Source organism: Canis aureus, chromosome 5 (assembly GCF_053574225.1).
Source record: "Canis aureus isolate CA01 chromosome 5, VMU_Caureus_v.1.0, whole genome shotgun sequence".
Taxonomy (NCBI): Eukaryota; Metazoa; Chordata; class Mammalia; order Carnivora; family Canidae; genus Canis; species Canis aureus.
Window position 1 is genome coordinate 74,547,829 of NC_135615.1, and position 17,522 is coordinate 74,565,350.

The 17,522-nt window shown below is 47.0% G+C and overlaps 2 protein-coding genes across 5 annotated transcripts in view; both read right to left on the bottom strand.

The window, feature by feature from the left end:
* Positions 1-643: 643 nt before the first annotated feature.
* On the bottom strand, positions 644-2,125 carry SH3BGRL3 (SH3 domain binding glutamate rich protein like 3). Its single transcript, XM_077899013.1, has 3 exons — positions 1,960-2,125; positions 1,178-1,345; positions 644-1,060 (listed from the first exon to the last, which is right to left on the bottom strand). The coding sequence occupies exons 1-3, from the start codon at positions 2,005-2,007 to the stop codon at positions 995-997; spliced, it is 282 nt and encodes a 93-aa protein (XP_077755139.1). The 5' UTR covers positions 2,008-2,125; the 3' UTR covers positions 644-994.
* A 1,213-nt stretch (positions 2,126-3,338) lies between these two features.
* The window catches only part of CEP85 (centrosomal protein 85), a 33,720-nt gene continuing 19,536 nt past the window's right edge, over positions 3,339-17,522 (bottom strand). For 3 of the 4 annotated variants that reach the window (XM_077899003.1, XM_077899004.1, XM_077899005.1), the window contains 8 exons: positions 17,156-17,341; positions 12,458-12,610; positions 12,088-12,239; positions 10,805-10,919; positions 9,829-9,879; positions 7,057-7,164; positions 5,712-5,934; positions 3,339-5,015 (listed from right to left, as the gene is read on the bottom strand). In XM_077899003.1, coding sequence (XP_077755129.1) covers positions 4,855-5,015; positions 5,712-5,934; positions 7,057-7,164; positions 9,829-9,879; positions 10,805-10,919; positions 12,088-12,239; positions 12,458-12,610; positions 17,156-17,341 — 1,149 coding nt within the window. In that variant the 3' untranslated portion in view covers positions 3,339-4,854. The remainder of the gene's footprint in view (positions 5,016-5,711; positions 5,935-7,056; positions 7,165-9,828; positions 9,880-10,804; positions 10,920-12,087; positions 12,240-12,457; positions 12,611-17,155; positions 17,342-17,522) is intronic. The other variant, XM_077899006.1, reaches the window with a different exon arrangement.

Here is a 17,522-nt window from a genome sequence, read left to right on the forward strand (position 1 = left end):
GGGGCGGTGCCGACCTGCCCCCTCTGTAACTTGAGCCCCAGCTGGCGGGCCTGGCTGCTGGGTCTTTGTCCTCTAGTTTCCTCTTCTCCCCAGATGGGCTAAGCAGATCCAGTGGAAGGAAGGCAGGCTCCAGCTCAGCCTCAGCTGATATAAAAGAGCCTCATGTGCAAGTGTGCCACCAGCAGATCCCTGTGCATACATATGCACAGAACCACAAGCACATGGGGACACTTCCCCAACACTGCACAAAGCCACTGTCTTGAAAGGGGTAGAACTGCAGCTGTGAACCCACTTCCATGACACACCCACACTTAGCCAGTCAGCTGGAACACAGGCAGGTGGCCACATGGCATGGTTACATTACTGACAAGCATACAGATGTGCTATACTCCCCAAACTGGGCGTGTCTGGGCACTATCACATGCATGTGAATCATGAGGTGACCCACCCACTGTTTCCAGAAACGCAGGTCCTACACAGTTATGCATATGCCAGACATACACCCACATATGTGCACAAATGCACACAGAGGTGCCACACAGGAGGCCGTTCAACCAACCTGCCCACAGCACAGCCTCAGCACAATCCCATCTACCAGCCTTGCTCAGAGCTAGGGCCCAGGTCATATCAGACAGACACGGTGTCAATGGAATGGGACATTTAATTGTCTCTAGGGTGTTCCCAGGACGGGGAATGCGGGGCCTTTGGCAGAGCCCTGGTTAATGGAACCAACAAAGGTGCCCATCAGCCAGTGCCAGGCAGGGTGGCAGCCTCAGGGCCTGGCTGAGGACAGCCAGCACTTGGGCTGTTGCTTAAGACAATTTCTGAGACTAGTGGGTAAGGAATGTTGCCTTTGAATGGAGGAGAGAGGAGGAGAAGGGGCTTGGGTTGAGGGGAGAGGTTCCAAGGTCAGAAGGCTAGGAACAACAGGGAGTTATAAGGTCCTTCATGGCCGGGCGGTGGCTGGGGGATGTGGTGATGGAGCCCAGTGGGCTCAGGCCAATTTCAGGAACTCCTGCAGTGTGTTTTGTTCCACAGCCTCCACGAAGAGCTCATAGTCCTAGGGGAGGGGAGGGGAGAGACAGTCACCTGTATGCTGGTGTTCTAGCTCAGGTCTCTGACTTCTGGCCCAGGAGAAGTCCTACACTTCCCCGCTCCCAACCCCCAGGGCCCATACCCCACAGTACTGGTCCCCGTTGACAATCTGGGGTGGGGTGGCCTTGGGGTTGCCCGCCAAGGCTCGCATCTCATCCCGCAGGGCGTTGTCCTGGGAGATGTCCACTAGCTGGTACTGGATGCGCTTCCCATCCAGGATGCGGGTCACCTCGCTCTGCTGGGACTTGATCTGGGGGTAGAGGGCGGGCAGGGATTAGTGAGTAGGCTGGAGGATTTATGGGGGGACCCTGAGAAGAAAGAAAGGGGCTGTGGGCAATAGTTTTTGTCCCCCTCCACACCCTGGGATGGGGTTCTGGCCACCAGTGAGTGAGGAGGATGAGTCAGGCTTGCGGTGGTGCCCGATGAAAGCAGGACCACCTTAGGGACGCAATCAGAATGAAAAAGGGAAGTGGGATAAAGTTCTGGGTGGGGAGAAGCAGGAGATCTGCGAGGGGAAAGCAGGGCAGGCTTGCGTGGGGGCTGGTAAGGGGCCACCCCGGCCCAGGAAAAAAGTGGAGGAGAGGAAGGGCACCATCAGGACGTGATCGGGGTGGCAGTGAGGGTGCTGAGAGTGTGTGAGTGGCGGGATGGGCGTGGGCAGCTCGTGTTGGGGCTGCCTAGGATCCAGAGTGCCCCACGGAGGGGTCCGAGCCTCGGAGCCCACCTCGGGACCTGACCCGAGAGGCCAAGCCCCTCGCCGCCCCCCCACCCGCCCTCACCCTGGGGGCGGGTCTCGGGCGCCGGGCCGTAGCCGGGCCACCGCCGCCCGCTCTCCCCCAGCTCTCTCCCCGGGCGAGCACTCACCTCGCGGGAGCCGGTGACCGACGTGCTGTAGACGCGCAGGCCACTCATGCTGCGGGTGGACGAGCGGGCCGACAGGCGGACGGACGGCGGTAGCGGCAGCTGCACGGCCTGGAGACGACGCCGCCGCGCTCGGGAGCGGTTTCCTTCCTGCTCAGCCCGCGAGTCACCGCTCTCGGGACCAATGGGCGGCGCGGGCAGGCGTGCGGCCGGGGCGGAGCCTGCGCGACCCCGCCCCGCGCGCCGCGGCCCCCCTCCCCTCCCCCCTCAGCAGCCGGGCGTGCCGAGGACCCCGGGGTGCCGCGCACCGCCGCCCCTTCGGCCCTTCCCTGATCTAGGGCTCAGAGTGAGGCCGGGGAGGGGGCCCGGACGGCCAGAAAGGCCAGGGAAGGCAGGGGTGAGGGTTTGCCAGGGGCCTTCTCTCAGCACCCCCAGGTTTGCTGCACCCAGCCACCCACCCCTGGTGCCGCAATAGTGCAGCGTAGCTCGGCAGCTCGGAGCTTTGAAGGCTTGGGCTGTTTTGAAACCTACAGTTCCTTGGCTAGGGAACCTCGGTCCAAGGGACCCCTTCCCACGGTCCCTGGGATGACACGTACACATGGCTAACCCCATGGCACACCAAAGCAGGGTCAGCCCCTGCTGGGAGACTTCCCTAAAAGTTCCTCTCCACTCAGGCAGGTTTAGACAAGGTAAGTTGGTGGCCAGAGACAAGGCCACACCCTCAAGGCACCAGATGGAAGCCGAGGTAAGCAGCTACTAGCTCTAGAAAGGGTGGAGGCAGAGGCTTGCCAGGACTTCTGAGGACCTGCACCCCCCCGCCTTGTAAAAGATCCACAGCTAGTCTTAGGGTGGCCCTAGCTCAGCCTCAACCCCAGATGGCATTCTACTGCCACTCCTGCTCCCCCCCAAAAAACCTACAAGGCTCAGAGAGCAAGGTCTAACAACCAAACCAAATTTGGAGGCTTGGCTGTCTGAGGCTGGACAGGACTTCCCTCACAAGTTCCCCCCAGGTCCAGGTCCAATAGCAGCCCAGGAAGACAAACTCTAGCTCCCTGAGGTAAACGTGCCCTGCCTGGTTGCAGCCACTTCCTCACAGCAACCTTGAAGCAGCCAACTTCCTCTCAGAGGATTACTGAAATGCTTTTCAATGACAGACTTGCTCAATGACTCAGGGCAGCCTTACCCAATACAAAGTGGTGTGGGAAGAGATCTTATTTGTCCCCAAAGAGAACAGAGGAGCGGAAGTGATAGAAATACAGAGAGGCTGGACCTGCCAAAGGTCCCTCCTTGCTGCCATCTGGGGAACTTGGCTAACCACCCAGGCTTTGGCTCCAACAAGCCAAAATGAAGGGTGGAGTAAGGGATGGTGATGGAAAACTGAGGAGTTTGTTAAATATTTTATTTTATAATCAAAATAGGCAATACAAACCAGTTGACATAACAAGGATTCATATAAATAACTGCTTATAAACTTTGAGGAAAAATACCCGTGAGCATGGTGGCTGGGCTCCCAACACAGGGTGGAGACCAACCAGACAGCTCTGCTTTTAGGAGGCAGGAACGAGCCCAGAGGCTGAGAGGATGGCTGGGTGGGGCTGCTCTGAATGGAAGGGATACATCATTCCATAAATAAGACACAAAATTGTAAAAACACTTAAAGAGTCTCATTCAGACCCAAGATTGAGGTTCAAGATGTTTCTCTGACAGCTCAAAGCTTAGCAACAAACTCACAGTAGCTGGCCCCTGAATTGCTCAGTGTTCCTCTTACCCTTACAAAGCCCTGGCTTGGCCTGGTTCCAGATCTAGAGGCGGCCTGTGGCTAGTCCAACCACCAGATATAAACAATTGTGTTGTGAGATGCTCCCTAAATGAGGCAAGAGAAACCAGAAAGCACAGGGTCCAGGGGCCCCAAACAAAACCCAGCAAATACAGAAAGCTATACCTTAAGAGCCAAACTATAGTGGGTACTCTGAACTCTCAAGAAGCCCCAAAGCAAGAAAGGGAAAGGATCCTGTCCCCAAACGAGAGGCACAAATCAGGGCTGGTCACCCACCCTAGCCCCAGAATGAGGTGGGGAACTTGACAGTTATTCTGTGGTATTCTAGGGGAAAATCCTGCCCAAACCCAGAACCATAGAGTTTACAAGAGACTACCTGACTGGCCGGAGAACCAAAGAGAAGAGAGCTGTGCTAAACACATGGCCAGGACCCCAAGGGACAGGGAACCCCAAGGGACAGATGCAGCTGGAGTAGGGCATCCTGTAAAATGACATGACAGCACAGATGGAGGAGGCCTGGCCATAGTCCTTAGGCCAATTCTAGTGGGTACTTTGCTAATAAATCACCCTGAGGAAGCAGCAGTGAGACCAGGCCTAAGAATACCCAGAAAGTCAGCTCAGATCCCAGGTTGGCTTACTAGCCTGAGCATTCTCATATGGCCGTTGTGACTGGTACTCAGCTTTTCAAGGCCCTTCTACTGAACTCTGGGCATCAGCAGGACCAAGCTATGAAGTGGGAATGAATGTGGATCCATCCTAGAAGATGGAAAAGGGAACTGAGCAGCCTGTTTACCCTTGACATCAGCCTGGGGCTGGGAACACTCTGTGAGGACTTATCAGTCAACCTGCAAAAGTTAATTAGTAACTCACCCTCAAAGGGTAAATCAGGATGACAGGACAAATGCAATCCAACAAGGCAAAGCCAGTGTGGGGCAAGGCAGGCACAGTTCCTTAATCAGCCCTTGGCCCCAGATCCAGATTCTTACCCCCTCCACCCCTTCTCTCTGGGAATAGCAGCAGACAGGAGGCGAGAGATTGTCAGGGCAGGACCGGCCAGACTGGGCTCTCAGCAGACCATATCTTCCCTGGGGGAACAGAACCTGTGCCATCCCCAGCATTCCTCACTGTGTGACACAGTTTTCTCCCATATCCTGGGCATATCTGTCTGACATGGTGGTCCTTAAGTCCTCGATGTCACGGCGCAGCTGTTGAACCTCTTCTAGTTTCCTCTTGATCACATCCGGCTTCTGCAAATCCAGCTGAGTCCCCGGGTGCTGCGCAGCTGAGTAGGAGAGCATTTCAAGAGAATGTTAGTGAGTCAGTTACGAGACGCTTTCATGTGGACGGGGCAGTGTGGATAAATAGTACTTTGAGGCCCATGATCTTAAGAAACGGCACGTTGGGTTTTTTTTGTTTGTTTTAAACAATGCAGAGCTTGAACTCATGACCCTGACTGAGATCAAGACCTGAGCCAAAATCAAGAGTCAGATGCTTAACCGAATGAGCTACCCAGGCATCCCAGGACATAGCATGCTTTTAGAAAGGTATATTGGGGGCAGGGGTTGGCTCAGCAGTTGAGCATCTGCTTTCAGCCCAGGGCGTGATCCTGGAATCCCGGGATTGAGTCCCACATCAGGCTTCCTGAATGGAGCCTGCTTCTCCCTCTGCCTATGTCTCTGCCTCTCTGTAAATAAATATAATCTTTAAAAAAAAAAAAAAAGGTAGATGGGGATAGTGGGCTGAAAACTTGCTGCCTAAGGGCCATTTTCTGTTTGTCCTGTATTCAGGTACCCATAAAGATGCCTGTTTCCAAAAAAAGATTTACCATCTACTTTGCAAAACACAGGAACTTCCAGGGAACAGTGACCAAGCCTACAAAGCCTTATTCACATATTACCATAAGGATGGGAAAGCTGGGCAGGGGTGACAGGAGAATGAAAGCCACTCTCCTGGGTACCGGACTAGCCTAAGGACTCACAGTGAATGCCTAGGAGCAGGGAGAGATTGGGATCATGGCCCTGGGCCCTCTGGGTCACAATGCTACAGACAGCCTGCAGATCTTGAAGGCAACTGGCCAACTCCTGGTGCAGCTCAAATGCCAGCTGGGCTGTGTCTGAAGATGGAGACCCTGGTTGGGCCTGGCGCAGGTGTTCCTGGAGTGTCAGATTCTTCTCAATCAGGTCTTGGTTCTGCACTGAAAGCTGAGTAGATAGATGGGCAAACACATTAACCCACGCCCAGGGAAGGGCAGAGTATCTGTACATGTGTGTGGATATATGAGTCACAGGTGATATCCCTCCTCTCCTCACCCCTACCAACAGGCCTAGCACTCCCCCCCACTCCCAGTATTGGGCCTAAATTCTCCTGCAGGTGGGTCAGGCCCGTAGCATTGGAGAGGAAACCACTCCCCAACAGACTCTGAGTCATCAGCCTCTAGGTTTCTGTTAAGGAACCAGAGAAGATACTCCTGCCCCTCGGAACTCTATCTGAAGCCAGTCCCTCAGCCAACTCTGTTAACCAGGCTATTAGAGAAGGCTTAACGTGAACTGTGAAATCTGAGGAGACACTGGTTTCAATCTCTCCCTGTCACCCTGACAAAAGTGGCCACCAGCCAGACTGATCAGTGTGTGTCAGAGGAATAGAGGGCAAGAAATACAACAATACAGCTAGCAGCCACTGGGCGGAGGGCAGGAGAAACTAGGAACCTGGAGAACACAGTGTAGAATGTGTCCTGCCAGCCTTTTCACACCTTCACCTCAGTGGACTCAGGCTTCTCTACAAAAAGTTTTAAGAACTGTCACTGAAGAACAGACATTCATGTATGTCTGTTTCCTTCCCTGAACAGCTTAACTCATTCTCCCCTCCCTACCTCTATTCCGTTTTAAAGACACTGAATAGAGTTCTTCCTCTAGTGCCAGTCCTTCACCCACACTGGGCCATGTACAATCCTAGCTCTGAGAGACTGGTTCCTAGGTCAGTGAACTTGCTCACCCCTTGCTGACAGCTCTGTTTACCCATGAGGACCACCAAGCTCTAGGTCTTCTTGGACCCTTCCTCCCCAACCCCACAAACCTGTGGCTATCAGAAGACAAAGGGACAGAAACGGACTTCTCACATCCAAAAGGTATTCCTGGGTAATTATGGCCACTCTAAGATGGGCTTAGGATCTTTAATATATAGGATGATGCAATGTCTCTTCTCATTCTTCCACCAAAAAAGCTCAGCAGGGACCTCTCAAACATGAGGGCTCCTGTGGGAGCAGGGATGGGGAGGTTTCTCAGAGAACTCAGGTTTATGGAGGCTAGAGAGGCCCAGCTGCTCACCTCTTTCACGGCTGTGCGCAGCTGCTGCAGAGCTGTCTCCCTCCGTTGGGCCTCCTCTTTTAGGGCCTGGCTTATTCCTTCTTCCTGAGCCACTTCTTGCTCTAGGTTCTGAATCCCACGGCAAGGAGGGGTAGGATTACACATGTAGAGTAACAAATTTGGTTCAGACCATATCATCTCTGGCCTGCACTAAACAGTAAAGCCCCACCCCACCCCCACACTGCTAAGAGATTACCTTAGAACAGCCCTGACCTGCTACCTCCCTTTGAAACTCTCCTGTAAGTCAATGACCATGTACCAACTAGAGGCCAGCTTTTCAGCAGGGCATTCCAGGCCAGTTTGGCCCTTACCTACTTTTCTAGCCATATTTCTTTTTACTTTCCACACAGCCTCCACTCCAGCCACACATAATGACTGAACAGCCTTCATTCCCAAAGGCTCTAGGTCCAATGCAGTTGCTCACTCTCCTTCCCCTCTGCCCAAGCTACTCTTCTGCTCTGCCTGTCACCTAGGAAACCTTCAAGGCCCACCTGAGCCTTCCTCAATCTGCAAATCAGATCCTATTTTTTCTAAAGATTTATTTATTTATTCATGAGACACACACACAGAGAGAGAGAGAGAGAGAGAGAGAGGGAGGCAGAGACACAGGCAGAGGGAGAAGCAGGCTCCATGCAGGGAGCCTGATGCGGGACTCAATCCCGGGACTCCAGGATTACACCCTGGGCAGAAGGCAGATGCCCAACTGCCCAGCCACCCAGGCTACCCAATCAGATCCTATTAATTGTACTCTTGCCCTGCTACTTATACCTCTGTCATGGTTCATGAGTACGTTTGTTGGCTGTGTACGTAAACCCCCCACACTGTAACTTTCTTGAGGGTAAGGAATGTCCATTCAGTTGAACTCAGTATTTATTGAGCACTTACTGTGACACACACTGAGGATACTGAGAATACCAAACAATACCGGTCTTTGAGAAGCTCATATCCAAAGCCCTTGAGAATACTGTATAGTAAATGCTTCTGACAGAGATAAAAGGTAGGAGGGTGTTCCCACAGGTACCTAATCTAGTTAGGAAGGACGGAGCAAGGGAGGGGGAGAGAGAAAGAAAGAGAGACAGATGCAGGGAGGGAGGAAAGAAAGAAGAAAGAGAGAAAGAGAGAGTGTGTGTATAGGGATGGTCAAGAAGAAGGAGGTATTTACACTTGCTGTTTTGCCTCTTATTCTATTAATTCCAATCCCCTATCCCAAGTTTGAAACTTATTTGACTAAAGTATTTAAACATTTTCTGAATTTTCCCATTTTATATTAATAAAAACATTTAACTGCCAAAGGAGAACATCTCATCACCATGAAATATCCAAGGCGATCATTTAGAATCTACCTGATATTCCAGCAAATTCACCTGATACTTTAATTTGCCTAAGGAGTTTCATCATGGGTAAATGTACCACTTAAATGTTGAGCTTTTTCAACTTTTGTGGAACCTGAGGGTCTCAGGGAGTGTATCTGAGATCTATTAAAAACTGTACTAAGAATCTGGGATTTAAATGGGTATAAACACTCACTAGGTTTGACTATCCTAACAGGACTTGAAATAGGGGAACCAGACAGCATAGCCTGACCCACATGATGGCAAAGGCAGAATAGCAGCTTTGAGCTCTTCTCAGAATGAGTGCCTTTCACTTGTTCTGACGTGAAAATCTCTTTTGGAGTCCAAGGAGAACCTGAGTGAACCTGCTTTGCCTAGGATTTCTTGGAGAACCCATTAAGGACACCCCTCTACTCTAGCCCAAAATAGACACCAGGAGTCGTCTTTAATTTTTCCTTATTCTTTAACCCCCTACATCTTGTCAATCACTGATTCTTCTCAATTTTACCTCCTAAAATTTACTTAAATCTGTTCCCTCACATCTTGCTATGCTGCCTCATGCCAGGTTCCTTCATCATCTCTCACCAGAATTTCTGCAATACTCCACCAGCCTCCAGCCTCGCCCTTCTCCAAGTGCCAATCTTCTTTCCACGCTCAAGCCAAAATTGCAAACCTAACTACATAACACCCAAATTAAATTCTATAGTAGATTCCCATGGGGTGCCTGAGTCACTCTGTCAGTTAAGCATCTGACTCTTGATTTCAGCTCAGGTCATGATCTCAGGGTCCTGGGACTGAGCCCCAAATAGGTCTCCACACTCAGCGAGGAGTCGGCTTCAGATTCTTTCTCTCCCTCTGCCCCTCCCCTTGCTTGCATGTGCGTGCTCTTTCTCTCTCTGAAATAAATAAGTCTTTATAGTAGATTCCCATCACCTATTGAAAGAATAAAAGCAAACTTAATTGGATGAAGCACTTCCATAGCCCAGTTTCTAGTCACCACCTTACTTAAACAATACCAAATTGCTTGCAGCTTTATGTGGAAACTCTGCTGTTTCATGCCTCCATGTTCCTACCAGTGCTATTCCTTCTATCTGGAATTCCAAAACCAAACTATCCAGCTCTTCTTTGCCTAACTCTTCTTCCTCCTTCCAGGCTCATGATTTCCAGAAACCCTTCCTTAGCCTCCCCTGCTCTGACTCTGTTCCCCCAAAGTAACATGGATATCGCTCTCACAATACTGTGCTGACACTCCTTCCCAAAAAGACTGTAGGCTAAAAGCACTGATTGGGTCTCATTCTTGCTATACTCCTAACACTAGCAAACTGCATGATACAGAATAAAGAGTTGAATTCCAGAGATTCCATCAAGTCCTGCCCAACATGTCACAAGGACACCAGCTCACCTGTACTTGTAAATGCAGCTGATCCATCTTCTGCTGTTGCTTCTGCACAATCTGAAAGCAAAGTTACCAAGGAAGGTTATAAAAACAGGCTGGCAGTGAGGTCAGAGGGCAAGTAACTACAGGAGGATCTGTGGTCTGGCTATTAGCCCCATTGGTTATAGCCAATCAGTAGTGAAACCAGAATGAAGACAATTTAGCTCTACTTACAGAAATATAAACCAGACTCCCTATCCTAGTTAAATAGCTTCACAATTCTGTACTTTACTCACAAAGAGGTTTAAAGAGGAATGCAGTGTGGACCTATGACCACTACTTGGGGGAAGAGGGGAACCCATCCTGATTAAGTGTGGGCCAGTGGAATAAACTTTATATATAACCAGTGTACATTCTGGTTCTTTAGTAAAGGGCATAACTAAAAATTCAGTTTAATGCAGTCTGCCCTATCCAGGGCTGTGATGGATGCTATTATTTATAGTTTTGGTCACACTGACGGTCTAGGGAAAGAACCTGAACAGGCCCAGTTTCTTGTCCTTTGAGACCTCAGATATTCTCTAAACCATTTCCAGGTCTTCTTTTTTGCTGATCTGTCATTAGTCTCACCAACAGGGATGGAGACTCTCTTCTCTGCTGAAATACGCCACCTCACTGGTCAAATCTCTGCCCAATGCAAGAGGTTCTGTATGGGGCCTAAGCCATGAATGAAGGGCACCAACCTTCAGTGTACCATTTTGGAGTATCTAGTATTCTAGTTGTTCAGAAGTATATCCTCCCCAAACTCTGCTTGTCTGTCATAAAGATAAATATCTAAAACGCAAACTTTATATAATGCAGGAGTGGCTTCTCAGAAAAGGGAGGAAAGCTCTGGGTAACACATCTTAGGTGGCCTGGGGCCAGAAATTCATGGTTCCTTCCCAGTACAGAATCTTCTCTTTCCTCTCAGCCTGCCCTCTATTACAGCCTGGATACTCTCAGTCACCTTTTGGAGTGAATCACATTCTTTCTGCCAGGACTCCATTTCCGCTTTTGGACCTTCTCCCTGTTGGGTTGGACCTTCTCCACTGGCCTCCTCCACACACTGCTTATCTTGTAGGCTGAAAAACAGTGGCCTCTTCAAGAATTTTGAAGTCAGACAGATGTGGCTTTGACTCCTTATTCTATTATTTACTGTATATTTTGGGGCAAGACACACTCAGGCCGTTCCAAGCCACAGCTGGGGATAATGTTAGTTCTGTTGTAACAGAGGGTGTGCCACACACAAGCTGCCTAGTGTATGTTAGTTCCCTTCCCTAGAGGCCAGCATCTATCTAATGTGCCACCAATTTTCCACCTGCCCAAACCTCTTTTATATTTGTTTTGATATTCAAAAATAAATATTCACCTCATGTACTTAGATTATAAAAGTCATACATGTATACTGCAGAAATTCTGGGAAATAAAAAAAAAAAAAATCTTTTTTCTTGGCACACATAGTCTGGAGCAGAGTCAACTTTGACCCCAACCTCTCTTCTGACTCCAACCAATGGTCTCCTCCCATGGATCCCCACAATCACTTTCATCATGGTTCATCTGCTGAGATAAACAACAGGGTCACTGTGGTTGGATATGGGATGAGAAATCCAATCCATCCCATTAGAAACTGGATTTGGTTCAAGAGGCTCCTGAAACAGCCATCACATTTTCAAAACTGCAATTAATATGGAAGAGGCTCTCAAGACACCCTGAGAGTACATTATGGCATCTTGTTTTGTTCTTAGATCCTGTTGTGACAATCGAGAACAATCCCTAGGGCTGAAGAGAAACAGATGTTCCTGGTAGCCTTTAGCTTACAAGGTTCAAAATGTAGATAATCTCTTTCCTCTCCATCCTTAATACCAGGATCTGCTTTTGCAAATATACAGATAACTAATTTCCCAGTTTATAAAGTGGTTCCCTTCATCTAACACCTACATACTCCGGGATTATTATCCAGTATTATTATGCTAGGCACTGGGCTGCACCTTCCGAAGGATACAATAACAAGCCCCCACTACACCACTATATCCTTCACTCTCCATCTCAAAGACCTCTTCCTTACTTTATTGCTAAAATATACTAATCATCATCTGAGCTTTCAGTACGTCTTAATCACTGATCACAGATCACTCTAACAGACATAATAATAATGAAAAGAAAAGAAAGGACTTGCCCAAAGTCACACAGGTAGTGAGTGGAGTAGACTTAGCTCTCCACTCCTTTCCTCAACCACACTGGGGTATTTACCTATGTCTAGCGGAGAATTCTGTTCCTTTCTGTTTCAGGCTTTCCAATTGAACCTCCTTCTCTCTGCAGGCTGCCTGGGTCTCCTCCAGCAAACTCTCCAGCTCGGTCACTCTCTCCTGCAGCTCTGTACTCTTCAACTCAGAATCCCTAAGCTGAGAGACAGGATCCCACACTTAGGTCAAGGAAGAATATCCGGGTCTCAAAACCTTTGCAGTCCCAGTGCAAATTTGACAGATAGGAGTCTGGATATTACTCCTTTGGGATTTTCCTTTCAGGAACCACAGGATAACTGCATACAGCAGAGGATGAGAAAGTGCCCCTGCTTGCCCACTCCCTGTTTGCCCCACATATACCCAGAAATTGCTGCTACCTGCTGGCTCTGCTTCTGATGGTCTTCCAGGGTGGGCAGGTCAGCCAGGTAGCGCTCCAAGGTCTCAATACGCTGCTGCTTCTCCCGGTTCTGCTCTGATTCTTTCTGACATTTCTTTTTCAAATTATTGATATGTTTATCACGACCCTTTACCTGGGAAAGAAGTGTCAAGAATCTGTCTCCATGGACTCCTCTAGGACCCAAACATATTTTTTTCAGAAGTGACCACTGTCTCTGCCCCTAGGTCTGTAAATGTTGTTTTACTGCAATGAAGGCAGGGAGCTGATCAAATTTTGCCATTTAAGATTAAGGCTTAAACTGCAGAGTAAACACATCTGAATTTTCCAATCAAGGGTAGGGAAGAAGGGCTCCCTGGGCAGTTTTTAAAAACTGGTAGCAGTTCTAATATACAGGCATACCTGGGTGACATTGCAGGTTTGGTTCCAGACCACTACAATAAAGCGAGTATCACAATAAAGCAAGTCAAATGAATTTTTTGGTTTCCAGTGCATGTAAAAGTCATGTTTACACAATATTGTAGTCTATAAAGTGTACAATAGTATTATATCTAAAAAAAATGTACATGTCTTAATTTAAAAATATTTTATTGCTGGGATGCCTGGCTGGCAGTTGGTTAAGTGTCCAATTCTTGGCTTCAGCTCAGGTCATGATCTCAGGGTCATGAGACTGAGCTCTGCATTGGGCTCCATGCTCAACATGGAGTCTGCTTAGATCCTCTCTCCCTATCTGCTCCTCTCCCCAACATTTTCTCTCTCTAAAATAAACAAATCTGAAAAAAAAAAAAAAAAAAAAACCTTTATTGCTAAAATATACTAATCATCATCTGAGCTTTCAGTAAGTCTTAATCACTGATCACAGCACTGTAACAGACATAATAATGAAAAAGTTTGAAATATTTCAAGAATTACCAAAATATGACACAGAGAAATGAAGTGAGCAAATGCTGTTGGAAAAATGGCACCAACAGACTTGTTTGAGGCAGTTGCTACAAACCTTCTATCTGTAAAAAATAGAGTACTTGGGAAACACAATAAAGTGAAGCACAATAAAACAAGGTATGCCATGGGGCACCTGGGTGACTCAGTGGTTGAGCATCTGCCTTTGGCTCAGGTCGTGATCCCAGGGTCCTAGGATTGAGTCCTGTCCTGTACTGGCCTCCCCACAGGGAGCCTGCTTCTCCCTCTGCCTATGTCTCTGCCTCTGTGTCTCTCATGAATAAATAAATAAAATCTTTAAAAACAAACAAACAAAAACCCAACAAGGTATGCCTGTAATAAAAAATTTGTCTGATTTTTGTCTTGGGCTTCCAGGAGAAAATTTCTAAACTCTTAGAATTTCCCAAATAATGGAAGCATCTTTGTTATTCATAGTGGTCTGATCTGTCCTGGTGAGACAGGTAATGCATTCTTCCTTAAACACCACTCATGATTTAAAGCTAAGCAACCGGGCAGCCCTGGTGGCACAGCAGTTTAGCGCCGCCTACAGCCCAGGGTGTGATCCTGGAGACCTGGGATTGAGTCCGTTGGGCTCCCTGCATGGAGCCTGCTTCTCCCTCTGCCTGTCTCTGCCTCTCTCTTTGAATGAATGAATAAACAAACAAATAAAATAAAGCTAAGCAACCAAGTGGAAGGGTTAATGATACTCTCAACTTTTTGAGAGGAGCTATATCCATTTTGCTCATTATCATAGTCACAATACATAGCACAATGCTTGGCATAGAGTGGGCACCAACCAAGATTTGCCGAAATAGAGACCTTTTCTTCATTATTACGTTTTTTTCCTTTGGCTTGTGAAAAAAGGATGCTGAAGAAGCAAAAGAAAGCAGAGAAAAAGGCAAATCTACTGATGTCAAAAGGAAACACCTAATTTAAAAAGGAAACCTAACCTAATTTAATCCGAAGATAAGAAAGTACTGAGTGGATACCTGAAAAATCAGCCAAAGGCTTTACCCCAGGTATAATCTGTACCCTTCAAAGCTCTAAACCAATGATTCTCACATTTTAATATGCATCAGACTCAACTGGGAAGCTTACTGAAAATGCTGATATCCTTGAGTCTGGAATCTCTCTCATCTGATTTTTCCGGAGAATAAATCTCCAGTCTCCTGTTGGGGAAATCTTTGAATAAATGGTGAATTACCCACAGACATTTATCTCTTCTACTTTTCAAAACATTTCTAAAATGACAGGAAGGAAATAAAGTATTAATTTTTAAAAGTTAATAAAGGAGGAAACAAAAGTGTATGAGAGATTTCTATGTGTTTATAGAAGATCAAAGTAGACAGGAGATAAATTACTTAGAGGAAGAGTTATAACCTGCAGTGGGAGTTACAGACTACATGGAAAACAATGTGCCCTTCACACCTCTGTACTCAAAGCTCCAAGTATCTCTGAGCCAGGCATCAGCCATAGATCTGAGAACAGGGTACTCACTGGAGGTCTACATACAGGTTAGCTGGATACCATTTTCATCCTAGGTTTCCCCAACCGGAGACTGGAGATTTATTTGCTGGAGAAATCAGATAGGGGAGATTCTGGACTCAGGTATATAAGTCATAGCAGAGAGAACGTGACTGGGTTGAAAGTAAGTATAAGTAAAAATATATGTACAGAACTGTGGCACTCCAAACCTAACCTCTTTCTCAATATTGAGAGCCTAAAGGCCAAAAAAGCATTCCTGGCCTTAGCCTCCCAACTAGGCAGCAGACTGAAGATTCTTTTCTGGAAGAGAAAAGATAAGACAGACATTCAAATACTAATATTTGAGGGTTCCTAGGTGAGAAGGAAGTCTAAATCTGATTATCCTATAATGTAGTCCACCAGACAATTATGAACCCAGAGCTTCTATCCAGCTTTTAAATATTTCATTCTTTTTTTTTAAAGCTTTATTTATTTATTTATTTATTTATTTATTTATTTATGATAGACAGAGAGAGAGAGAGAGAGGCAGAGACACAGGAGGAGGAAGAAGCAGGCTCCATGCCAGGAACCTGATTTGGGACTCGATCCAGGGACTCTAGGATCGCACCCTGGGTCAAAGGCAGGCGCTAAACCGCTGAGCCACCCAGGGATCCCCTAAATATTTCATTCTTAAACATGAGTGCCCATTCATTCAAGGATCACCAAGCCTCTGACATGAAATACACAAGAACAAAAGGTTCTGGGAAAAAAAAAAAAAAAAGAAATAATACTATAAGCAGATGGAGATATCCCAAAAGATACAATCAATATCATCAGAGAAAGAAGATATTGCACTCATGAAACAAAAACAGCAAAAACCTCAAGAATACTACTCAGAAATACAAAGGTATGTCAAGAGAAAAAGAGTTAAGGATGGAAATCTTTGTGGAAAGGGGCTGGGTACAGAGCTACTAATTTTATTATAAATATACTGGTATTTGATGATTTAACTTAGATATATGTACTTTTGACTAAAAGTTTTTTGTTTTTTTTTTTAAGATTTATTTATTCATGAGAGACACAGAGAGAGGGAGAAGCAGGCTACCTGCATGGAGCCTGCCTGATATGGGGCTCAATTCAGGACCCCAGAATCACTACCTGAGCCACCTAGGAGCCCTAAATTTTTTTTTTTTTAAGATTTTATTTATTTATTCGTGAGAGACACAGATAGAGACAGAGAGAGAGAGGCAGAGACATAGGCAGAGGGAGAAACAGGTTCCATGCAGGGAGCCCGACATGGGACTTGATCCTGGGTCTCCAAGATCATACCCTGGGCTGAAGGCGGCACTAAACCGCTGAGTCATCTAGGCTGCCCTAAAAGTTTCATTTTTTTTTTTTTTTTAAAGTTTCATTTTTAACAAGCTTCTAAGTCCTTGTTATACTAGCGACATCAACATCACATGTGTTAAAAATGCAGGATCTCAGGCACATCTCACCCCAGAAGTACTAAATCTGGATCTACATTAAAAAAAAAAAAAAAGATTTTATTTAAGTACATTCTACATACAACATGGGGGTCAAACAACTCCGAGATCAAGAACCACACACTCTACTGACTAAGCCAGTTAGGCTCCCCTGGATCTGCATTCTAAACAAGATGACCCAGTGATTCTTAAGCACATTAAAGTTTAAGAAGCACTGCTCTGGTTGATCTTGATGCAAGTGGTCCAGAACTAAACATTACTACACTGGTCCCCCAAGAACATCTGCATTAGAGCAAGTTGTGAACATAAAGAAAAGATTTTGAATCAGCTCCTTCTATGATGACCAATCTTACCCTAAGGCAATTCTAAGAGTACTAGCAAAAATGTACAAATTTCCAAACTGGGTGCACACATGGAATTCTTTTCTACTTTTTAGGTAGAATAAGGAAAATCCAGGCTGAATGATGTAAATTTACCACAGATGTTTAATCATCTTGCAACAGTACCATCTGGTATGACTGCTCAAGCTGGTTTTCAACCCAAGTCAGTTGGGAGGCATATCACAACCTGGGGCAGTGAGGGACTTTGTCTGTGGCACTTTTGTGGAGATGAAGTGAAAAGGAAGGGTGCCATTTCTAGCAGCCCAGTCCTGCATGAAAAGTCAATGTAGGATCTCACGCAATTGGCTCCTCCTAGTTCCAAGAATGGGGGCCAGAAACAACTTAGGGTTTGGCAGGAAAAGGCTGACTGCCAACTCCTTTGTGAGTTAGAAAGCTACCAACTCCTTAGCTCACCCTTTCTTCCTGTTTCTTTCCCTCCTCTGAGTGCTTCTGCAACGCCACTTTGAGTGATTCTCTGATGAGCTGGATTTCGACTTCTGAAGCAGAGAGTTTCTTTTCAAGCTCGATCTTTTCTTTGCTCAGGGCTTCTGTCTTCTGTGCAAATTGTGCACGTAAGAAAGTGTTCTCTCGCTGCAATTCCTGCATAAAGATTCTCGATACATAAATGTGCCTCACCCTTACAGCCCCATATACTTTACTTATCCTCCGTATACTTTATGGTCAAATATCAGCTTTCTCTAAGAATTTCTTCAAGCAGTGCTTTTCACAGTGGGGTCCTAGGACTAACATCTTCTGCATCACCCGGGGATTTGTCCGGGTG